This window comes from Rutidosis leptorrhynchoides, chromosome 6 (assembly GCF_046630445.1).
Source record: "Rutidosis leptorrhynchoides isolate AG116_Rl617_1_P2 chromosome 6, CSIRO_AGI_Rlap_v1, whole genome shotgun sequence".
Classification (NCBI taxonomy): Eukaryota; Viridiplantae; Streptophyta; class Magnoliopsida; order Asterales; family Asteraceae; genus Rutidosis; species Rutidosis leptorrhynchoides.
In genome coordinates this window covers 294,586,853-294,613,768 of record NC_092338.1, presented here as the reverse complement: position 1 = coordinate 294,613,768, position 26,916 = coordinate 294,586,853, and the positions used below count along the sequence as shown (strand labels likewise).

The following is a 26,916-nucleotide window of genomic DNA, read 5'->3' as shown; positions in this document are numbered from 1 at the left end:
CATGGCCCGGTTTTGACCACGCGATCCAATCACCGTTCATACATGGTTCAGTTTATGGCTAGTGTCACCCACAGTTTCCCTGGGATTTAGGAAACGACATGGAATAAGCATAATTTCCGAGACAACTAAACCCGGTATTGGCGTAGGGCAGAAATAATACAGGAAATGACATTATGTACTCGTCAATTCATGGGTAACAACTTGCCAATCTTTATAGCATACAGTTTTTGCTTCATTAAAATCACGAATTAAACCATAAAATTTTTTAAAATTTCCAAAAAATGGCTTAAACATGATGTTTCACTCTTTTTAAAGTTCAAAATAAACGAAACCAAATTTAGTATCCACGAAAATTCATACACCCACCCCACACTTGAGTTAAGTAATGTCCTTATTACGTTTAAACGGAAAATGAGTATGCATTTGAGAGGACATTAGTATAAGGCGAGTTATAATTCTCAGAAATAAAAATGAAATGAAATATACAAAACTTTACATAATCACGTGCAAGTGTCTTTGTAGTGCTCGGACATTAAAATACGAAACAATGTGGCAGAATCTTTTCTCTTCACTACCATGCAACAAACCAAATGTCCAAATGTACCTGCACATGAAACAAACCAATACGAAAAGAAAAGCAAATATTTTTGTGTTTTGAAGAGTTTTTCAAATTTTTTTTTTTGTTTTTAAAATAAAGTTTTCAAAACATCGTTTACAAACTCTACAACAATTCATAATCCCGTAATTAGCCAGCTCCGGGATCGTAGGTTCCATCATCCGACAATTTCCAGGAACCTACTCCAATATCATCCACATCTGCCTTTGACATAAGCCATTCATCGGCTTCTTTAATAACCTGCACAAATGAAATGTCCCGTTCTTATTGATTAAAAACGTTCCATATTAATTGATTTCGTTGCGAGGTTTTGACCTCTATATGAGACGTTTTTCAAAGACTGCATTCATTTTAAAACAAACCATAACCTTTATTTCATCAATAAAGGTTTAAAAAGCTTTACGTAGATTATCAAATAATGATAATCTAAAATATCCTGTTTACACACGACCATTACATAATGGTTTACAATACAAATATGTTACAACAAAATAAGTTTCTTGAATGCAGTTTTTACACAATATCATACAAGCATGGACTCCAAATCTCGTCCTTATTTAAGTATGCGACAGCGGAAGCTCTTAATAATCACCTGAGAATAAACATGCTTAAAACGTCAACAAAAATGTTGGTGAGTTATAGGTTTAACCTATATATATCAAATCATAATAATAGACTACAAGATTTCATATTTCAATACACATCCCATACATAGAGATAAAAATCATTCATATGGTGAACACCTGGTAACCGACATTAACAAGATGCATATATAAGAATATCCCCATCATTCCGGAACACCCTTCGGATATGATATAAATTTCGAAGTACTAAAGCATCCGGTACTTTGGATGGGGCTTGTTGGGCCCGATAGATCTATCTTTAGGATTCGCGTCAATTAGGGTGTCTGTTCGCTAATTCTTAGATTACCAGACTTAATAACAAGGGGCATATTCGATTTCGATAATTCAACCATAGAATGTAGTTTCACGTACTTGTGTCTATTTTGTAAATCATTTATAAAACCTGCATGTATTCTCATCCCAAAAATATTAGATTTTTAAAGTGGGACTATAACTCACTTTCACAGATTTTTACTTCGTCGGAAAGTAAGACTTGGCCACTGTTGATTCACGAACCTATAACAATATATACATATATATTAAAGTATGTTCAAAATATATTTACAACACTTTTAATATATTTTGATGTTTTAAGTTTATTAAGTCAGCTGTCCTCGTTAGTAACCTATAACTAGTTGTCCACAGTTAGATGTACAGAAATAAATCGATAAATATTATCTTGAATCAATCCACGACCCAGTGTATACGTATCTCAGTATTGATCACAACTCAAACTATATATATTTTGGAATCAACCTCAACCCTGTATAGCTAACTCCAACATTCACATATAGAGTGTCTATGGTTGTTCCGAAATATATATAGATGTGTCAAAATGATAGGTCAAAACATTGTATACGTGTCTATGGTATCTCAAGATTACATAATATACAATACAAGTTGATTAAGTTATGGTTGGAATAGATTTGTTACCAATTTTCACGTAGCTAAAATGAGAAAAATTATCCAATCTTGTTTTACCCATAACTTCTTCATTTTAAATCCGTTTTGAGTGAATCAAATTGCTATGGTTTCATATTGAACTCTATTTTATGAATCTAAACAGAAAAGTATAGGTTTATATTCAGAAAAATAAGTTACAAGTCATTTTTGTAAAGGTAGTCATTTCAGTCGAAAGAACGACGTCGAGATGACCATTTTAGAAAACATACTTCTACTTTGAGTTTAACCATAACTTTTGGATATAGTTTCATGTTCATAATAAAAATCATTTTCTCATAATTACAACTTTTAAATCAAAGTTTATCATAGTTTTTAATTAACTAACCCAAAACAGCCCGCGGTGTTACTACGACGGCGTAAATCCGGTTTTACGGTGTTTTTCGTGTTTCCAGGTTTTAAATCATTAAGTTAGCATATCATATAGATATAGAACATGTGTTTAGTTAATTTTAAAAGTCAAGTTAGAAGGATTAACTTTTGTTTGCGAACAAGTTTAGAATTAACTAAACTATGTTCTAGTGATTACGAGTTTAAACCTTCGAATAAGATAGTTTTATATATATGAATTGAATGATGTTATGAACATCATTACTACCTTAAGTTCCTTGGATAAACCTACTGGAAAAGAGAAAAATGGATCTAGCTTCAACGGATCCTTGGATGGCTCGAAGTTCTTGAAGCAGAATCATGACACGAAAACAAGTTCAAGTAAGATCATCACTTGAAATAAGATTGTTATAGTTATAGAAATTGAACCAAAGTTTGAATATGATTATTACCTTGTATTAGAATGATAACCTACTGTAAGAAACAAAGATTTCTTGAGGTTGGATGATCACCTTACAAGATTGGAAGTGAGCTAGCAAACTTGAAAGTATTCTTGATTTTATGTAACTAGAACTTGTAGAATATATGAAGAACACTTAGAACTTGAAGATAGAACTTGAGAGAGATCAATTAGATGAAGAAAATTGAAGAATGAAAGTTTTTGTAGGTGTTTTTGGTCGTTGGTGTATGGATTAGATATAAAGGATATGTAATTTTGTTTTCATGTAAATAAGTCATGAATGATTACTCATATTTTTGTAATTTTATGAGATATTTCATGCTAGTTGCCAAATGATGGTTCCCACATGTGTTAGGTGACTCACATGGGATGCTAAAAGCTGATCATTGGAGTGTATATACCAATAGTACATACATCTAAAAGCTGTGTATTGTACGAGTACGAATACGGGTGCATACGAGTAGAATTGTTGATGAAACTGAACGAGGATGTAATTGTAAGCATTTTTGTTAAGTAGAAGTATTTTGATAAGTGTATTGAAGTCTTTCAAAAGTATATAAATACATATTAAAACACTACATGTATATACATTTTAACTGAGTCGTTAAGTCATCGTTAGTCGTTACATGTAAGTGTTGTTTTGAAACCTTTAGGTTAACGATCTTGTTAAATGTTGTTAACCCAATGTTTATAATATCAAATGAGATTTTAAATTATTATATTATCATGATATTATCATGTATGAATATCTCTTAATATTATATATATACATTAAATGTCTTTACAACTATAATCGTTACATATATGTCTCGTTTAAAAATCATTAAGTTAGTAGTCTTGTTTTTACATATGTAGTTCATTGTTAATATACTTAATGATATGTTTACTTATCATAGTATCATGTTAACTATATATATATCCATATATATGTCATCATATAGTTTTTACAAGTTTTAACGTTCGTGAATCACCGGTCAACTTGGGTGGTCAATTGTCTATATGAAACATATTTCAATTAATCAAGTCTTAACAAGTTTGATTGCTTAACATGTTGGAAATATTTAATCATGTAAATATCAATCTCAATTAATATATATAAACATGGAAAAGTTTGGGTCACTACAGTACCTACCCGTTAAATAAATTTCATCCCGAAATTTTAAGCTGTTGAAGGTGTTGACGAATCTTCTGGAAATAGATGCGGGTATTTCTTCTTCATCTGATCTTCACGCTCCCAGGTGAACTCGGGTCCTCTACGAGCATTCCATCGAACCTTAACAATTGGTATCTTGTTTTGCTTAAGTCTTTTAACCTCACGATCCATTATTTCGACGGGTTCTTCGATGAATTGAAGTTTTTCGTTGATTTGGATTTCATCTAACGGAATAGTGAGATCTTCTTTAGCAAAACATTTCTTCAAATTTGAGACGTGGAAAGTGTTATGTACAGCCGCGAGTTGTTGAGGTAACTCAATTCGGTAAGCTACTGGTCCGACACGATCAATAATCTTGAATGGTCCAATATACCTTGGATTTAATTTCCCTCGTTTACCAAATCGAACAACGCCTTTCCAAGGTGCTACTTTAAGCATGACCATCTCTCCAATTTTAAATTCTATATCTTTTCTTTTAATGTCAGCGTAGCTCTTTTGTCGACTTTGGGCGGTTTTCAACCGTTGTTGAATTTGGATGATCTTCTCGGTAGTTTCTTGTATAATCTCCGGACCCGTAATTTGTCTATCCCCCACTTCACTCCAACAAATCGGAGACCTGCACTTTCTACCATAAAGTGCTTCAAACGGCGCCATCTCAATGCTTGAATGGTAGCTGTTGTTGTAGGAAAATTCTGCTAACGGTAGATGTCGATCCCAACTGTTTCCGAAATCAATAACACATGCTCGTAGCATGTTTTCAAGCATTTGTATCGTCCTTTCGCTCTGCCCATCAGTTTGTGGATGATAGGCAGTACTCATGTCTAGACGAGTTCCTAATGCTTGCTGTAATGTCTGCCAGAATCTTGAAATAAATCTGCCATCCCTATCAGAGATAATAGAGATTGGTATTCCATGTCTGGAGATGACTTCCTTCAAATACAGTCGTGCTAACTTCTCCATCTTGTCATCTTCTCTTATTGGCAGGAAATGTGCTAATTTGGTGAGACGATTAACTATTACCCAAATAGTATCAAAACCACTTGCAGTCCTTGGCAATTTAGTGATGAAATCCATGGTAATGTTTTCCCATTTCCATTCAGGGATTTCGGGTTGTTGAAGTAGACCTGATGGTTTCTGATGCTCAGCTTTGACCTTAGAACACGTCAAACATTCTCCTACGTATTTAGCAACATCGGCTTTCATACCCGGCCACCAAAAATGTTTCTTGAGATCCTTGTACATCTTCCTCGTTCCAGGATGTATTGAGTATCTGGTTTTATGAGCTTCTCTAAGTACCATTTCTCTCATATCTCCAAATTTTGGTACCCAAATCCTTTCAGCCCTATACCGGGTTCCGTCTTCCCGAATATTAAGATGCTTCTCCGATCCTTTGGGTATTTCATCCTTTAAATTTTCCTCTTTTAAAACTCCTTGTTGCGCCTCCTTTATTTGAGTAGTAAGGTTATTATGAATCATTATATTCATAGATTTTACTCGAATGGGTTCTCTGTCCTTCCTGCTCAAGGCATCGGCTACCACATTTGCCTTCCCCGGGTGGTAACGAATCTCAAAGTCGTAATCATTCAATAATTCAATCCACGTACGCTGCCTCATATTCAGTTGTTTCTGATTAAATATGTGTTGAAGACTTTTGTGGTCGGTATATATAATACTTTTGACCCCATATAAGTAGTGCCTCCAAGTCTTTAATGCAAAAACAACCGCGCCTAATTCCAAATCATGCGTCGTATAATTTTGTTCGTGAATCTTCAATTGTCTAGACGCATAAGCAATCACCTTCGTTCATTGCATTAATACACAACCGAGACCGTGCTTTGATGCGTCACAATAAATCACAAAATCATCATTCCCTTCAGGCAATGACAATATAGGTGCCGTAGTTAGCTTTTTCTTCAATAACTGAAACGCTTTCTCTTGTTCATCATTCCATTCAAATTTCTTCCCTTTATGCGTTAATGCAGTCAAGGGTTTTGCTATTCTGGAAAAGTCTTGGATGAACCTTCTGTAGTAACCAGCTAGTCCTAAAAACTGGCGAATGTGTTTCGGAGTTTTCGGGGTTTCCCACGTTTCAACAGTTTCTATCTTTGCCGGATCCACCTTAATACCTTCTTTGTTCACTATGTGACCGAGGAATTGAACTTCTTCCAACCAAAATGCACACTTTGAAAACTTAGCGTACAATTCTTCCTTCCTCAATACTTCTAACACCTTTCTCAAATGTTCACCGTGTTCTTGGTCATTCTTTGAGTAAATAAGTATGTCATCAATGAAAACAATGACAAACTTGTCAAGGTATGGTCCACACACTCGGTTCATAAGGTCCATGAACACAGCTGGTGCATTAGTTAAACCAAACGGCATGACCATAAACTCGTAATGACCGTAACGTGTTCTGAAAGCAGTCTTTGGAATATCATCTTCTTTCACCCGCATTTGATGATACCCGCAACGTAAGTCAATATTTGAATAAACAGACGAGCCTTGTAGTTGATCAAATAAGTCGTCGATTCTCGGTAGTGGGTAGCGGTTCTTGATGGTAAGTTTGTTCAACTCTCGGTAGTCGATACACAACCTGAATGTACCATCTTTCTTCTTGACAAACAAAACAGGAGCTCCCCACGGTGATGTGCTTGGTCGAATGAAACCACGCTCTAAAAGTTCTTGTAATTGGCTTTGCAGTTCTTTCATCTCGCTGGGTGCGAGTCTGTAAGGAGCACGAGCTATTGGTGCAGCTCCTGGTACAAGATCTATTTGAAATTCAACGGATCGATGTGGGGGTAATCCTGGTAATTCTTTGGGAAATACATCAGGAAATTCTTTTGCAATGGGAACATCATTGATGCTCTTTTCTTCAGTTTGTACTTTCTCGACGTGTGCTAGAACAGCATAGCAACCTTTTCTTATTAGTTTTTGTGCCTTCAAATTACTAATAAGATGTAGCTTCGTGTTGCCCTTTTCTCCGTACACCATTAAGGGTTTTCCTTTTTCTCGTATAATGCGAATTGCATTTTTGTAACAAACGATCTCTGCTTTCACTTCTTTCAACCAGTCCATACCGATTATCACATCAAAACTCCCTAACTCTACTGGTATCAAATCAATCTTAAATGTTTCGCTAACCAGTTTAATTTCTCGATTCCGACATATATTATCTGCTGAAATTAATTTACCATTTGCTAATTCGAGTAAAAATTTACTATCCAAAGGCATCAATGGACAACTTAATTTAGCACAAAAATCTCTACTCATATAGCTTCTATCCGCACCCGAATCAAATAAAACGTAAGCAGATTTATTGTCAATAAGAAACGTACCCGTAACAAGCTCCGGGTCTTCCTGTGCTTCTGCCGCATTAATATTGAAAACTCTTTCGCAGCCTTGTCCATTCGTGTTCTCCTGGTTCGGGCAATTTCTAATAATGTGGCCCGGTTTTCCACATTTATAACAAACTACATTGGCATAACTTGCTCCGACATTACTTGCTCTGCCATTACTCGTTCCGACACCATTTGTTCCTTTCGTTATGTTAACCCCTGGTCCGTAGACCTCACACTTCGCCGCGCTATGACCATTTCTTTTACACTTGTTGCAAAATTTGGTGCAGAACCCCGAGTGATACTTTTCACACCTTTGGCATAGCTGCTTCTGATTGTTGTTGTTGTTGTGGTTATTATTGTTGTTGGGATGATTGTTGTAGTTGCTGTTGTTGTTGTTGTTGGGCCGTTTGTTGTAGTTACGATTGATGTTGCGATTGTTGGGATAATTGTTGCGATTATTGTTGTAATTGCTGTTGTTGTTGTATTGGTGATTCTTATCACCGTTTTCCTCCCACTTTCTTTTGACTTGCTTCACATTGGCCTCTTTAGCAGTCTGTTCTTTAATTCTTTCTTCAATCTGGTTCACTAGTTTGTGAGCCTTTCTACATGCCTGTTGTATGGAGGCGGGCTCGTGTGAACTTATATCTTCTTGGATTCTTTCCGGTAATCCTTTCACAAACGCGTCGATCTTCTCTTCCTCATCTTCAAAAGCTCCCGGACACAATAGGCACAATTCTGTGAATCGTCTTTCGTACGTGGTAATATCAAATCCTTGAGTTCGTAACCCTCTATGTTCTGTCTTGAGCTTATTGACCTCGGTTCTGGGACGGTACTTCTCGTTCATCAAGTGCTTGAATGCTGACCACGGTAGTGCGTACGCATTATCTTTTCCCACTTGCTCTAGATAGGTATTCCACCATGTTAACGTAGAACCTGTGAAGGTATGCGTAGCGTACTTCACTTTGTCCTCTTCAGTACACTTACTTATGGCAAACACCGATTCGACCTTCTCAGTCCACCGTTTCAATCCGATCAGTCCTTCGGTTCCATCAAATTCTAAAGGTTTGCAGGCAGTGAATTCTTTGTAGGTGCATCCTACACGATTTCCTGTACTGCTAGATCCAAGGTTATTGTTGGTATGTAGCGCAGCCTGTACTGCGGCTATGTTTGAAGCTAGAAAAGTACGGAATTCCTCTTCATTCATATTCACGGTGTGTCGAGTAGTCGGTGCCATTTCCTTCAAAATAGTCAAATGGAACAAGTTAATCATACAGAATATTAAGAGTAGTTAATAGTATTTCGTAGCATAATATGAACTCATTTATAAAAGCTTTTTCTTCATATTAGCGTTTTATAAGTTTAAATTTGGGTAGTACCTACCCGTTAAGTTCATACTTAGTAGCTAATATACAATTCAACTACTACAATTCTATATGAAAAACTGATTATAATAATATTTCGCGTTCAAACTTTTACACAATATTTTACAAACTTACAATACCGCTTATTTTACATATAGCATGAAATATAGCACACAATAAATTTGATACAAGATGGTTGTGAAGATAGTTCTAGCTAGTACACAAGTCGTTCAGCAAAGGCAATAAAGACACATAATTCATACGTCCAGAAACAAGTCATGCATTCTGGTTTTACTAGGATTACTTCCCATCCTTGGTCTTGTGGAACATAACCGTTATGGCCGTTGATAAGACAGCGTGTTGTAACGTCGTCAAAGGGACGAGGGTTACGTAATGTCCAACAGTCCCGTAACAATCTAAAAACCTCATTTCTTACCCCAATTACCGACTCTGTCACTTGTGGGAAAGTTTTGTTTAATGGTTGTAGCCCGATGTTCTTGTTCTCACTTTGGTGAGAAGCGAACATTACTAATCCGTAAGCATAACATGCTTCTTTATGTTGCATGTTAGCCGCTTTTTCTAAATCACGAAGTCCAATATTCGGATATATTGAGTCAAAATAATTTCTTAACCCATTGCTTAAAATAGCATTTGGGTTCCCCGCAATATATGCGTCAAAGTAAACACATCGTAACTTATGGATTTCCCAATGTGATATCCCCCATCTTTCGAACGAAAGCCTTTTATAAACCAAGGCATTCTTGGAACGTTCTTCGAATGTCTTACAAACTGATCTCGCCTTAAATAGTTGTGCCGAAGAATTCTGACCGACTCTAGACAAGATTTCATCAATCATGTCTCCGGGTAGGTCTCTTAAAATATTGGGTTGTCTATCCATTTTGTATTTTTATACTGTAAAATAGACAAGAGTTAGATTCATAAAAAAAATACTTATTAATACAAGCAATTTTTACATATATCATAAAGCATAAGCACACTATATTACATATATTACACCACACGAATACAACTATCTTATTCCGACTAGCTTGTTTCTTCTTCTTCGGTTTTTGATTCGTTTTGCCAAGTTTCTAGGGATATATGATGTTCCCCTAATACGAGCCGTAATTTTCCACATTGGTTTAGAAAAACCTGGTGGTTTAGAGGTTCCCGGGTCATTGTTACAACTTAAGGACTTCGGGGGTTGACGATACATATAAAGTTCATCGGGGTTGGAATTAGATTTCTCTATTTTTATGCCCTTTCCCTTATTATTTTCTTTTGCCTTTTTAAATTCAGTTGGGGTAATTTCTATAACATCATCGGAATTCTCGTCGGAATCCGATTCATCGGAGAATTGGTAATCCTCCCAATATTTTGCTTCCTTGGCGGAAACACCATTGACCATAATTAACCTTGGTCGGTTGGTTGAGGATTTTCTTTTACTTAACCATTTTATTATTTCCCCCACCAGTTCTATTTCTTCATCTGGTTCCGATTCTTCTTCCGGTTCCGATTCTTCTTCCGGTTCCGACTCTTCTTCCGGTTCCTCTTCGGGAACTTGTGAATCAGTCCACGAATCATTCCAATTTACATTTGACTCTTCATTATTATTAGGTGAGTCAATGGGACTTGTTCTAGAGGTAGACATCTATCACATAATATCAAACGCGTTAAGAGATTAATATATCACATAATATTCACATGTTAAAAATATATAGTTTCCAACAAAATTTGTTAAGCAATCATTTTTCAAGTAAACACGGTCGAAGTCCAGACTCACTAATGCATCCTAACAAACTCGATAAGACACACTAATGCAAAATTCTGGTTCTCTAAGACCAATGCTCGGATACCAACTGAAATGTCCCGTTCTTATTGATTAAAAACGTTCCATATTAATTGATTTCGTTGCGAGGTTTTGACCTCTATATGAGACGTTTTTCAAAGACTGCATTCTTTTTAAAACAAACCATAACCTTTATTTCATCAATAAAGGTTTAAAAAGCTTTACGTAGATTATCAAATAATGATAATCTAAAATATCCTGTTTACACACGACCATTACATAATGGTTTACAATACAAATATGTTACAACAAAATAAGTTTCTTGAATGCAGTTTTTACACAATATCATACAAGCATGGACTCCAAATCTCGTCCTTATTTAAGTATGCGACAGCGGAAGCTCTTAATAATCACCTGAGAATAAACATGCTTAAAACGTCAACAAAAATGTTGGTGAGTTATAGGTTTAACCTATATATATCAAATCATAATAATAGACCACAAGATTTCATATTTCAATACACATCCCATACATAGAGATAAAAATCATTCATATGGTGAACACCTGGTAACCGACATTAACAAGATGCATATATAAGAATATCCCCATCATTCCGGGACACCCTTCGGATATGATATAAATTTCGAAGTACTAAAGCATCCGGTACTTTGGATGGGGCTTGTTGGGCCCGATAGATCTATCTTTAGGATTCGCGTCAATTAGGGTGTCTGTTCCCTAATTCTTAGATTACCAGACTTAATAACAAGGGGCATATTCGATTTCGATAATTCAACCATAGAATGTAGTTTTACGTACTTGTGTCTATTTTGTAAATCATTTATAAAACCTGCATGTATTCTCATCCCAAAAATATTAGATTTTTAAAGTGGGACTATAACTCACTTTCACATATTTTTACTTCGTCAGGAAGTAAGACTTGGCCACTGTTGATTCACGAACCTATAACAATATATACATATATATTAAAGTATGTTCAAAATATATTTACAACACTTTTAATATATTTTGATGTTTTAAGTTTATTAAGTCAGCTGTCCTCGTTAGTAACCTATAACTAGTTGTCCACAGTTAGATGTACAGAAATAAATCGATAAATATTATCTTGAATCAATCCACGACCCAGTGTATACGTATCTCAGTATTGATCACAACTCAAACTATATATATTTTGGAATCAACCTCAACCCTGTATAGCTAACTCCAACATTCACATATAGAGTGTCTATGGTTGTTCCGAAATATATATAGATGTGTCGACATGATAGGTCGAAACATTGTATACGTGTCTATGGTATCTCAAGATTACATAATATACAATACAAGTTGATTAAGTTATGGTTGGAATAGATTTGTTACCAATTTTCACGTAGCTAAAATGAGAAAAATTATCCAATCTTGTTTTACCCATAACTTCTTCATTTTAAATCCGTTTTGAGTGAATCAAATTGCTATGGTTTCATATTGAACTTTATTTTATGAATCTAAACAGAAAAGTATAGGTTTATGGTCGGAAAAATAAGTTACAAGTCGTTTTTGTAAAGGTAGTCATTTCAGTCGAAAGAACGACGTCTAGATGACCATTTTAGAAAACATACTTCCACTTTGAGTTTAACCATAATTTTTGGATATAGTTTCATGTTCATAATAAAAATCATTTTCTCAGAATTACAACTTTTAAATCAAAGTTTATCATAGTTTTTAATTAACTAACCCAAAACAGCCCGCGGTGTTACTACGACGGCGTAAATCCGGTTTTACGGTGTTTTTCGTGTTTCCAGGTTTTAAATCATTAAGTTAGCATATCATATAGATATAGAACATGTGTTTATTTAATTTTAAAAGTCAAGTTAGAAGGATTAACTTTTGTTTGCGAACAAGTTTAGAATTAACTAAACTATGTTCTAGTGATTACGAGTTTAAACCTTCGAATAAGATAGTTTTATATATATGAATCGAATGATGTTATGAACATCATTACTACCTTAAGTTCCTTGGATAAACCTACTGGAAAAGAGAAAAATGGATCTAGCTTCAACGGATCCTTGGATGGCTCGAAGTTCTTGAAGCAGAATCATGACACGAAAACAAGTTCAAGTAAGATCATCACTTGAAATAAGATTGTTATAGTTATAGAAATTGAACCAAAGTTTGAATATGATTATTACCTTGTATTAGAAAGATAACCTACTGTAAGAAACAAAGATTTCTTGAGGTTGGATGATCACCTTACAAGATTGGAAGTGAGCTAGCAAACTTGAAAGTATTCTTGATTTTATGTAACTAGAACTTGTAGAATATATGAAGAACACTTAGAACTTGAAGATAGAACTTGAGAGAGATCAATTAGATGAAGAAAATTGAAGAATGAAAGTGTTTTTAGGTGTTTTTGGTCGTTGGTGTATGGATTAGATATAAAGGATATGTAATTTTGTTTTCACGTAAATAAGTCATGAATGATTACTCATATTTTTGTAATTTTATGAGATATTTCATGCTAGTTGCCAAATGATGGTTCCCACATGTGTTAGGTGACTCACATGGGCTGCTAAGAGCTGATCATTGGAGTGTATATACCAATAGTACATACATCTAAAAGCTGTGTATTGTACGAGTACGAATACGGGTGCATACGAGTAGAATTGTTGATGAAACTGAACGAGGATGTAATTGTAAGCATTTTTGTTAAGTAGAAGTATTTTGATAAGTGTATTGAAGTCTTTCAAAAGTGTATAAATACATATTAAAACACTACATGTATATACATTTTAACTGAGTCGTTAAGTCATCGTTAGTCGTTACATGTAAGTGTTGTTTTGAAACCTTTAGGTTAACGATCTTGTTAAATGTTGTTAACCCAATGTTTATAATATCAAATGAGATTTTAAATTATTATATTATCATGATATTATCATGTATGAATATCTCTTAATATGATATATATACATTAAATGTCTTTACAACGATAATCGTTACATATATGTCTCGTTTAAAAATCATTAAGTTAGTAGTCTTGTTTTTACATATGTAGTTCATTGTTAATATACTTAATGATATGTTTACTTATCATAGTATCATGTTAACTATATATATATCCATATATATGTCATCATATAGTTTTTACAAGTTTTAACGTTCGTGAATCACCGGTCAACTTGGGTGGTCAATTGTCTATATGAAACATATTTCAATTAATCAAGTCTTAACAAGTTTGATTGCTTAACATGTTGGAAACATTTAATCATGTAAATATCAATCTCAATTAATATATATAAACATGGAAAAGTTCGGGTCACTACAACAAATTTAAATAGTTTTGCCCTTTCGATAGGCGATAAATCTGATAAAAGCCGGTTACACAATTTATAGTCCCCCTTACGTCTAGCCTCATGAACTCGTTTGTACAATTTTCTCATACTATGATCAACAACAAGTTCGTATACCAACTTCTCAACTAAAGGGTCAATGTAGTGTGGGTTATCAAGTGGTTGAGGTTAAACCACCCCACACATAAATGTTTCACCCTTGTCTTTTTCAATTGGGGTATTTAAAGGATCACAATTATTTTTAATAGTCACAACCGTTCCTAAGTACCCCATAACCTTAGTGGGTAGGTATCTACATTTTTTTCTCATAAATGTGACCGATTTGTCACCTTCTTTCAACGTAAGCTTACTCGCTTCCTCATCAACTAACATTCGGGCGGTAAAAAGAAAAGGACTCCCGAAAATAAGAGGGACATCGGTGTTCCTCCACATCCATAACCACAAAATTCGCCAAGAAATTCATGTCACCAATCCGGACATGCACATCTTCCGCCATACCGACCGGGTGTTTCTTGGCTTGGTCATATAAACTGATGCTAATGGTAGTGGGTGATAAATCAGGAAACCCTGATCATTTATACAAAGCTAAGGGCATAACATTTAAACTTGCCCCCGAATCTACCAACCCATTATACATTACAGAGTCTCTAAGTAAACAAGAAATTATAAATTCACCCGGATCACCCAGCTTTGGTGGAAAAACCGGATGTTCAACTTTTATTGGAACTGCCCGTGCAGCCTTAAGTTCTTGCTTTGCTTTAATATTTGCTTCATGCTCCTCTCTTCTCTTTTCTTTCCTGGCCTCTTTTCGTATTTCTTTTTGCATCTTGGAAGTACCTGAAAAAGAGCTATCAAAACAAACATTATTAAGGTTAGAAGGTCTCTCCACCACCTCGTATTCAACCCCCTTTCTCGGGAAGGGAATCGGTGGTCTATACGGTTTAACCACAGGCTTCTCATTCTTAACAACTGGTGGAACATCTTTAACCTCTTTTACTTTCAATGAACTCTTCTCATCACCCGACTTCTCTTCCGACGAAGACACAATTACGTTCAAATTTTCACCTCTCAAGTTGATCTTTGCATCTCTAGGCAACTCACCCTGTTTCTTGTCATTTATAGTACCCGCAAGACTACTTATTTGCCTTTCCAAATTCTGTATAGCAGAATGTTAGTTTCAAAACATTTGCTCGTTTTTCTCATTAGTATGATTAACACTTATAACAAGCTGTGTTTGAGATGCCACTAATGTTTCGATCATAGATTCCAAACTTGACTTCTTTTCTTCCACATCAGGCTTTTCATAATATCCCAGGGCGCGTTGTTGAAAAAAACCACTAGAGCCCCCGAAATTAGCATTCTGACCTCTACCTTGCGAGTTATACGAATTGTTGAAGTTTCTATTAAATTGAGCTCTTCCTTGAAACTGGTTGTTATTTTGTTGAGTCAAATAAGCCACTTGCTCCTTTTGATCCATAGTCAAACCAGCGTCACAATCCTTACCCAGGTGTGGACCACCGCAATACTCACATCCTACCTTAATAGCATGTATCTCCTTATTAATCTTCTCAATATTTCGTGAGATGCCATCTAACTTTGCACTAATCAACCCAATATTGTCATAAGCACCGGCGCTTGCGACTGTAGAAGTAGGATGAGTAAAATCATTCTCTTGATGCCACTCGTGGGAATATTCTGCTTGTTTCTCAATAACCTCATAAGCTTCTTGCTCTGTTTTATCCATATGCGAACCCCCAGCAGCTTGATCAATCTTAACACGAGTAGGAACATTGCACCCCTTGTAGAAGATTTGAACTTTGTGAAAAGTATCCAACCCGTGCTGTGGACAAGCACGCAACATCCTACTAAAACGGGACCACGAATCATACAACGTCTCATTTGGGTGCTGGCGAAACTGAGTAAGTTCCTGTTGAAGCCTAGCAGCTTTTGAAGCTGGAAAGTATTTACCCAAAAATTTCTCCTGCAACATATTCCAAGTGTCGATTGTTCCCTCAGGTAACCCATTCAACCATGCACTTGCCTCTCCCGTTAGCGTCCACGGGAAAAGCCTCAAATAAACCACCTCATCTAGAATGTCCAGGATCTTAAACAAACCACATATTCCCTTGAAAATTCGAATATGCTCATTCGCATCCTCACTGGGCTTACCACTAAACTGACATTTACTGTTGATCATTTCCAAAATCGGCCCCTTAATATCAAATGTAGTAGTCACTACCGGTTGAGTGATCGAATTACCTTGGTCAACTCGGGTGGCCTTCATCTTAGCAGCCATACTTTGAGTTTAATCCCCCATTATACGCACTTCAGGTGTCAGAGGAATAACCGTTTCAACTTCACTACCTAATGGAATAACAATTCGACTAGATGTAGATGGAGAACCCACTGTATCTGACCGTTCTCTGTTCACTCTCTAAAGAATTCTTTCTGGTTCTGGATATGGTCTAAACAACGGATTACCAAAAGAATGAGTATCGGGCATATACAACCTGTAATCTGCGAAACACAACTAACAACCAGATTAAACGTACCGACTCAAAACAGAAACGAACAAGAAATAAATAAACTACCTAAAAATAAAAAAAAACTCAAATAATCACAAAACGCAAATAATCTCAAATTAACACAAATATCCCCGGCAGCAGCGCCAAAAACTTGATGTGTAAAATCGCGTCTATTATTTATATTAGGAAAATACCATTTATTAAGATTCACACTAACGAGCAGTGTACCCGATCGTGTAGCAGTATATATATTGGTAAATCCAAGTATCGTTCCAAGGACAGTATTTAGCGCAAATTAAGATAAAATTACTAAATACAATTAACTAAACAGAATGTGAAATAAAGATAAATACGAATAATTGTTGGTGGCTATTTAACGATTAGCCAAATCAAGAGAAGTAATAAAGTAAAAACTATATTTTTGGTGTTTTATATTAATAAAATGAAATAAGATAGATTTGAATCGGATAATGGGAAATATGTCTACCTAGGCTCTATTCACTATGCTGGATGCATTAAGATTAAGTCCTAATTAAATATCAACACATATGCAATTTACCGTACGTGTTCACCCAGAGTTCTATTTTAATAAACTTTTCAAGCTAGGATTTATTGGCTTAGGGTTCCCTTTCACCAAATACCTCTTTGCTTGTGGTTAAGTAAATTGGCTGAATTAAGGTTAAGAGCTGTTACTTAGAGTTCTCTTTTAGAAACAAACAACCGATACTTATTCAACTATTGGATTAACTGATTCAACCCCTTGGTCCAGTAATTGCCCAAATCACCTAACCCAAATTACCACCTTAATCAGTTACAACAGACTCTATATTCGAGTCACCAAATTAGACAATCACAACCAATTTCACTAATAATAGATTAAGTATTTGAAAACATAGACAATAGACTCCATCTAGTGTTCACTTTATCAGGACAATTGTATATATCAACCAATTTAAACCACTAACATCAATAAGAAATCGATTTACTCAAAACATCAAAACATCATATGTGTATCAAAATCAATCAACAAAAATAGCATCCAACATAGTATTTAGCCTAAGTTGTAACACCGTACTTTTTACATACACATTCTTTTTTTTTAAAACACTCACAGCGGAAGACTTATTAATATACATATCATATATTATGTACAGAAATATATGATTACACAAAACACTGGTGTTACGTTATTACTACAAACCATTTGACCATATTGTTTATTACAAAACACATCAGAGTAACACTGCGTCAAACATCTTCGATTATCTTGCAAAACCCACCAAAAGCTGCTAACACACACTTGCAGGGCAAAACACTGTGGGGGAATTAGCATAACGCTAAGTGAATGGCAATATCTAGGTGGATATCACTACAAGCATCAAGCACAGCTTATAGGCACTGGTCATTAATCACTTAAAGTCATACACAAGAGGACCGGCAACCCATAGCTGATCAAGCTGAAATATACCGATAGTTCACACTACTGAGTCACTGGTATAGTCTTCCAGACATGACGCACTCGTCATTCACACTATACCACTAACCAGTAACACTTGGACCCAATACTATTACCCTAAATACACAAGGTAAATAGCATTGACCTCTTACGTCACACAAAACACCTCGACGTTCACTGGGTGCGCACATAATCACATATAGTCACTGCACTGGTCACAGACTCATTACACAGTCTAATTAAACATGGAACGGATCACTATACTTGTCATTGTATAATCACATCCATAAATGTAATTCCACTCACCTGTAAGCACAAGTACTCAGTTGTCTTATATCACTGAACCTTCACCTTTCCGTTTATCACCTGAAAATATCAGTTCTATAGTTAGTACACTTTCAATCAAATTACTCATTAGCATAAATATCACAGCAATACAGTAAATGGGTCAAAATTACACTTGACCCAAACATACAAACACTGTCACTCGCACGGATGAGGTCTCACTCGTGAGACTGACTATGCTCACTCGCACAGGTGAGTATCCTCACTCACAAGACTGACCTATCACTTAATAATAGTGATTATAAAACCTACTCACATGGTTAAGTGTCTCACTCATGCGAATGGACACCTCACTCGCACGAGTGAGTGTCTCAGACGCACAGTTGAGCAAGTACAGCAGTACAACTGCACTTTGAGCTTTTTAAACACAACCTAATGTTTGATTTAGTGTTTAAAACCTTATCATTAGAAACTACTCCTCAATACAATTCTAACGATAGTTTATTCGTCAAAAACGGAGTTACGGTTTGAAAGTTACAGCCTTTACAATTTTACCAAATGCTGGCCACTGCTCACTCGTGTGGCTGAGACCTCAACCGTACGGTTGAGCCCTCAACCATGTGGTTGAGCCCCAAAAAGTGTTCTCAACCATGTAGTTGAGCTGTCACTCGTGTAGGTGCTGAAGAACACCACCAGCACGCTGTTTTTGAGTTTTTTACACCAAAAACTCGATTTCTGCAAGTTTTGATCAATCCAATGACCCAAGAACACTATATAACACATATATAATCTATTTCTAACCTCAATTAAGTATCACAAACACATTCAAGGCAAGAATCAAACATAAAAAGCTTAATTTTTAAACCCACTTAAAACCCATTTGGATTCATCAAAATCTGAGATTTTTACCTTGTTTTGATGCTTGAAATCACTACAATCTGATGAAGGAAATTACTAGCTTTGATTTACACTTCTTGATTTTAAGGATTTTGAGAGCAAAAGAGTGTTTAGGGTTATGTTCTTGCTAAAAAAAAGTCAAGGAAATGAACGTACAGTACATATATGTGTAATTTAGGTTTCTTCACATTAAGGTAAGCTCTTCCGTCTAACACACGAGTATTTAGCAGTTATCTGAAACCTAAAATCTTTAATAACTTATTCATTCTAAGTCCAAATCACAAAAGGGAATATGTTCTGTGATCCTTGTCACAAAACGCACATTATCCCATACACAATAATTACAAAACACATAATTATTAAAATCACTTTAATAACACAGAAGGGTAAATAGGTCATTATCCACTAGGCCCAAAGTGAGGTTGGTACAAATCTACCCCCTTAAAGGAGATTTAGTCCTCGGAATCTGGTTAAGGTTAAACAACTGAGGGTATCTAGAGGTCATTAACTCCTCGGTCTCCCATGTCAGATTGGTGCCTAAACTATGCTTCCATTCTAAAAGCACCATGGGAATCTGCTTCTTGCGTAACTTAGTTACTTTTCTGTCGACGATCCTCTGGTTCTTCCACCAATTTCTTACTTGAATCTACTTTCAGATCTTGGAGCGGGAGAATTTGATTTTCATCGTCCACTTTACACTTACGAATATAACAGATGTTAAACGTGTCATGAATACCTGCTAACTCTGGAGGGATATCTAACACTACAGTTTGATCGTTCAGCACTTGACGAATTCTAAAAGGACCAATGTATCTCGGAGCTAGTTTTCCTCGTTTACCAAATTGAATTACACCCTTCCACGATGACACTTTTAAATACACATGTTCACCCACAGTAAACATCATTGGTCGTTGACGAGGATCTGCATACATCTTTTGTCGATCTCTAGCAGCTTTCAGCTTTTCACGTGCGATAGCCACTTTAAACTTATGAACTCTTTTGATGATGAATTTTATTGTTTTATGATAAACTTATGAACTCACCAACCTTTTGGTTGACACTTTAAAGCATTTTTATTCTCAGGTACGAAAAAATTTTTCCGCTGTGCATTTGCTCATATTACATGGAGTCGTTCATGGCATATAGGGGTCAGAACCTCGTAATGGGACCAACTGTTGAAGACTTCGTCCAGATGGATTAGGACGGGTCACTTCAGTTGGTATCAGAGCGGTGGTCTTAGCGAACCAGGTCTTACATTACTATGTCTAACTAATAGTCGTTAGGATGCATTAGTGAGTCTGGACTTCGACCGTGTCTGCATGTCAAAAGTTTTGCTTATCATTTTTGTCGGAAATCATCTGCTTATCATCCTTAGAAAATTACCTGCTCATTATTCTTAGTCTGGATAAATCATATTGCAATGATTGCATGAAAAGTGTATAGACAAAATTCATATCTTAGCGTATCTGTTATTATTACCTTTGCCTGGCAGATTCCGTAGATTCCTCCGTAACTTATGGGATTTTAATATTATATATGCATATGTAAATTATGTATTGCAAGGTACTAATCTATATCATTTAATCTATTTCTTATCGGAAATCCTTCATCTGATCGTACGAGATGAATCCCTCAACCAGTTCGAGTCCCTCAGATTTCGATAGCTATTCCGATAGTTATTCCGACAGCTATTCCGACATAGAGTTTCACTCGAGCTCCGAAAGCAGTGTCACCGGAATGAATCAACCAATAAGCCATTCCCAATCCATCTAATGGTTTAGTAGTCGACTAAATTAATGGAGACGAGAAGAAGGCGATCCTTTCCACTCACCAACCTGCACTCTTGATGAAGAACCTAAAGCACTTACCGGCGAACCTGTTCGTAACACCATTTTCTCTCTCATTTCCAGAGTATCTCACCACGACTATATCACAAGTCAGATTCAAAACCTTATTCATTCGCTCGATCATACTGACAATCATCCCAGAATAATGGAAGAAGTCAACGAGCTTCGCGCCCGAGTTATAGCCTTGGATAATATGGCGCAAAAACATACCAGCTTCGGCAACATCATCGACACCGACAGTACCATCAATAATAGCAACAGTACCATCAACAATCCATGCCTCAACATCTCATTCTATATCTCGAGCATAATCATCAATCTGCGAATCGTTTTACATCATTTATTTTCGTTCGACATGGCGATTATGTAATCTCTACTGTTTTAGAGATTATATATTCTTGTTCTAATGGTAAATCAAATGAGTTTAATATCATATTGACTCCTTAAATCCATGATTACATCTGATGAAAATATATATGTATATATATTTTCATAAAGATTGTAATTAAAAATTCTTTCGTACAAACTATTAATGTTGAAAATATTTTAACGGGTAGGTAATGCCTGAGGAATATTTAGATTTCACATTAATAAGTACACTGTACATTCTTTCAAATCTAATTCAACAGTCATTTACTATCCTATTTTACAACCACCGATATATGTATCCGTTCACCGCAGAATAACCATTTTTATTCAATTACATATTTGAATTTTGACCTATCAGAATCCAACAAGTGGCATAATGAAGAAAACATATGACAAAATAAAATTTGTTAGAAACAGACAAATTAACTATGAGAAATTTTATTAAGAATCCACGCTAACTGTTCCTAGCTAATTGTTCCTAGCTAACTGATTACATTTTATTTGTCGCAATTTAAATTATCGCAATTTAATTATCACAATTTATTTTATCGCAATTTAATTCTCGCAATTTTATTTATCGTCATTTAATTTCTGTATTTATTTTACGCACTTTAAATATCGGGACACGTATACAAGGTTTTGACATATCATATCGACACATCTATATATATTATTTGGAATCACCATAGACACTCTATATGCAGTAATGATCGAGTTCTCTATACAGGGTTGAAGTTGATTCTCAAATAATATATATACTTTGAGTTGTGATCGAGTCTGATACATGTACACGGGTCACGATATGTATTAATTAATCCGAATATTATAAAGTAAACTATATATATGAATTATTGAATTGCTAACTGTGGACTATCAACTGAGGACTACCAACATTGGACAATTAAAATGAATTAAAATATTGATTATAACAAATGAAACTAAACAATTCTTCAAGTTTGCCACTTGATTTCATCTTAAACCTCATTTGTATCTTGACAATTACAATCTGCGTTCAAACCTTTCACGAATCTTGGGAACTCCTAAATCGAGAGGATGAACCAACCGCATTTCATCTACGGAAAGAAAGATTTATGCATATAGTTATATACCTGAAAAACTCTCGGAAACTGAGTAAACATTTAACACATAGCTGTGTTAATCCCTTTAGTGTTATTATTACCTAATATAACTTTGCAGTTCCTTTCCAAATTAGCCAATTTTGTCACAGCTCCAACAAGTCAACTTCGACTTTTCACTCAGATTAGCTTATTATGACCCTAATATATAAGTTGCCTTTCGTCATCGATACCGGAAAACCGTTTATATCTCACTACATCAGCAGTAAACTTACCAGCAACATCATTGATCTTTGACTTTATGAAAAGTTATTATATTCATTGAAATCCTATCATGTGCTCATCTACATCTTGTAACAAGAATTGCCATACCAATTACCGGGAATTGGCAATCAGTATTTTGAAACCTCGCAGCATGCCTATGCCAATAGTTATATGTGTACATATAACGTCTATCATCTGGACTTACATGCTTGAATGTGAAGTTTCTGAAAAACACCCCGAACTTCGAACTAGTCATCGAAATGCTGATGAAGCAGCAAAAACCGTAAAACGACATTAATCGTCGGAAATTTTATGATAAAGAATAGTATGTTGGAAAAGCTCAGAAAGGTTGGAACTATAAAACGGATTGAGCTAACCACGAAGGAGACCAAAGACAAATTCAAGGACCATACCCTATATTCAAAGAATCCAGGTAATTCTGGATCCGATGAAACCTTCAACGAATATCTTGCTCTGTACTCATGTTAATATCTTGCGTAAAATCTTTCTTCATCAACCATCGAACTTAGAAATCTTAAAATATCATCATAAATATCTTCGATATTTTTGAGGATATTTTCATAACTCTTTTTGTCCAAAATTAGTTATCTCTTAGTGCTATCCGTATTACATCATAAAGGAAACCATGCGGAGTTTCTAATGGAACGTGATGATTCACAGAACATACCGTCATCATGTGCCATTTACACGACTCTTACATTCTACCAAATCTCCAAACATATTAAGAACATATCTTCTTAATAGTTCTATCTTTCCGGATATTCTGGTAATCTTTCAAATCAAGATCGTGCTATTACGATTTCTTTCTAAGAACACTAATTAGGTTCATTTCAAACTTCATATCTACAAATTCTTGACCATTATTCGCTTGACTTGAGGACGGGAAGAGGAAACGAAAGAATGAAGCTCTGAAATAGAAATTGGAGTATAAATCGCAGTAAATAGGAGAGAGCATTAACTGTGGATGACAATGATTATAGAAGACAGAAGCAGGGACATCGAAGTATAAGGGAAGATATAAAACCCAACAACCACCCAGAAATTATAAATCGTATATGTCAATGCATATAGCAATATAAAGACACGGGAGGACTAGAACCACTATAAACCCAAAAGTATAATAGAAGTAAATAGATTCTTCTGGCGATAGATGAAAGAGAAGAATGATAGGTATGAAAGTTAGGAGTATATCAAGAATCAATACTGGATGGAGCATATTGACGAATGCTTTAAAGTATGATTTGAGGAAGGAAGAATAAAAGGTGTGAGTTGTAAGGAAACGACGGGGGTGGATTTATAGTAAAATATCCGACAGAACAATCAAAACAGATGATCGCATTTAAAGCGGATCCTAATTCCCTTGATTACCGAAGAATCAAATCTTATTACGAAGATTTTCTCTAAATCTCTTGAACTTGGAAATCAATCCTATCTACGTCAAAAGATATGACGAATCTATACATACTCATTTCGCTCTTTGGTGATAACTTCACCCGTACTCTTCACAAAATCAATTGATTTTATCCATATTACTCAATGATGATACAACTCTATTTATCAATTCATATTTGTCATGAAAACATTTTTATTGTTAACTATGACAACCACGATCAAATTTCGGGACGAAATTTCTTTAACGGGTAGGTACTGTGACGACCCGGGAATTTCCGACCAAATTAAACTTAATCTTTATATGATTTCGACACGATAAGCAAAGTCTGTAATGTTGAGTCTGAAAAATCTTGAATTGTGTTCCTGTATTCATTTGACCTTTGACTGTTCTCGACAATTCACGAACACTATTTGTAAATAGATACATATATATTCAAATATATGAATATATAATATATAGAAATGAAATTTGAGACATATAATTGGTTATATTATTATTATCATTAATAATAATATAATATTATTTATAATTATTAATATCATTATTATTAGTTATTATTAAACTTAGTATTTTATTAAAAATTATTATCATTATCTTTATTATGTATATATTATTAATTTTTATTATTATTAATATTAAAAGTATTATTATTATTAATATATTTATATTTATTAAATATTAATATTAAATAATCAAATAGACAGCTTCCAAAATTTGTTTGAAGTCCTTTTCTACTTTCACGCATTTTCTCCGGGAATTGATTGAAACCATGAATTACTGTTTCTGATTGATTACTATATATCAATCTATCGAAAATCTTTTTCTATTTAAATAATATAAGTACATGATGCATACGTTTACATATACCTAATCTTCACCATCCTAATATCTCTATCTTGAATCATCATCACTTTCTCTTTAGTTTACTTAAGTTAAGAACTAAAACCCATTTGATGCTATAGTTACTCTTATCTCGGTTTTCTGTTTGGATTTAACATCTTTGGATACCTCATGATGTTCTTCGATCAAACCTCGCCTCATCACCTTAAGATTTGCCACCCTTGCTACAACCTAACTCGCCACCATCTTCATTCTAACTAGCAACCTCAACAAACCCAAACAACCACTCTTATTAAAACCGCTACTACACCCGTTTTCTTTTTCTGAATTCTGCTTATCACCAAAACCACCAACGCCGCCTCAATGTATCTGTTCCTTTTGCAACCAACACAAAGCCGACTACAGCTAATATATGTTGCCCGTTTAGCTGCAAATCGCCATCGTCAACTACTATAATGTAACTGCTACTGCAGCTTTATAATTATGTTTCTTTTCTGTTTTCAATCGACAAGAAACCCCACAAGGTAACCTTGAATTGCTCGTTGATGTTTATTTTTTTTGTTCTTTGTTTCAAACCAACAAACTCAAACTAGAAAGCCACTTGATCATTTATTTATGATTTTGTTTTTCGGTGGTGGGTCAATATTACCAATCACACTCAACTTGTAATTATAAAGATTGATACAATCGACACTCACTTTGCTTATAACCCCACCAATTATTCGAAAGGTTTAGATGGAAATTCCCAACAGACTCTTAAATCAACAACTTGGTTTTAATTATTTTCTTGGGTTACTTACTTCTGTTATTCCGAGAACGAGCTCCACGACATCACCTACTTGTTCGACTTACTGGCTCCTGTACTCGATCCGTCACTTATATATCCATAACAACAATACGAATTCAGTATACTTTAACTTTATTAAAGTTGGTCAACTTGGGTAAAGTGTATTGTCTTATAGCATATTATTGTATATGCAAGTGGAACCCAAAATGGAATTTTGGCCGACTAATGGGTCATCAAAAAGGGACGTTCTTTTATTTTATTCAAGTGATCATGATGATATGATGTTGCAACTTCTATCGCTGCTGCTGTACATGAGTAAACGAATAACGCATGATGCTTCTGTGATGATTTAATAGCAAAGGTGGACTGTTCAAATTGTTTTCGTTTGCAATCACAGATTACTGGTATTACTATATTAATGCTACTACTATTGTTTGCATTCAGTCCAAAGGAGATTCAAGAAGTTAAATAAGCTAGTTGAATATCTAAAGTAACTTGTGACATTGCTTTCTAAAAAGGAAAAGTAGTGACAAATAAATTGGGTCAATGACATTTAGGTAAAGATAGATAGATGTAGGACCTTATGTTCTATTAAGAAAAGGAGTGGGTGAGACTTTGGATTTGCATGAGATATACATATCGATATATTGGGTATGAGACTATGATGATACAGGATAATGTATGTAGGATGGTTTGATTCGAGAATTTTAATATTAGAGAGGCTAGATAAAATGATGAGATTAAGTTTAGAAAAAAATAAAATAAATAATAATATTATGATGATATGGATTCATGACATAAAAAGCAAATGATATTGATGATGATGAACCTGAATGGTGATGATATACGTGATTCTGTGATGTTAGGAGTTTAAGATGATGATGAAATGGTATATGATAAAATAGATGATGAAGGATATCGTGATAATAATTTTAAGAAGATGATGTGATGAGAAACTAGGTTAATGAGGTATAACGGTTTCTGTTACCAGACGAATCCACAAGCCATACCCACAATCCATCGTTCCATTTAATTTAAAACTCTGCTGGGTCAGTCAAGTTGTAAAAGGAATTGCAAACTAGAATTTGCTATTGGGTTGTTGTGATTATAATTCGTTGGGCTCATGAATTGTTGGGCTAAGTTTGTTGGATGGTTGGGCCGAGATTCGACTTAAAAGAATT

General features: G+C 35.0%; 1 protein-coding gene across 1 annotated transcript; it reads right to left on the bottom strand.

Moving 5' to 3' along the window:
- Positions 1–745: 745 nt before the first annotated feature.
- LOC139854554 (uncharacterized) lies at positions 746–16,271 on the bottom strand. Its single transcript, XM_071843854.1, has 4 exons — positions 15,192–16,271; positions 14,651–15,131; positions 14,346–14,542; positions 746–856 (listed from the first exon to the last, which is right to left on the bottom strand). Exons 1-4 carry the CDS (start codon positions 16,269–16,271, stop codon positions 746–748), a joined length of 1,869 nt encoding a protein of 622 aa, XP_071699955.1.
- Positions 16,272–26,916: the final 10,645 nt, after the last annotated feature.

Coding starts and splice junctions, on each gene's coding strand:
- LOC139854554 (XM_071843854.1), bottom strand. CDS start 16,271: ATGGCTGCTAAGATGAAGGCCACCCGAGTTGACCAAGGTAATTCGATC. Junction 14,543..14,650: donor ACCAAAGCTGGGTGATCCGG/GTGAATTTATAA, acceptor ATAAATGATCAG/GGTTTCCTGATTTATCACCC. Junction 857..14,345: donor TTTCTTTTTACCGCCCGAAT/GTTAGTTGATGA, acceptor TCATTTGTGCAG/GTTATTAAAGAAGCCGATGA.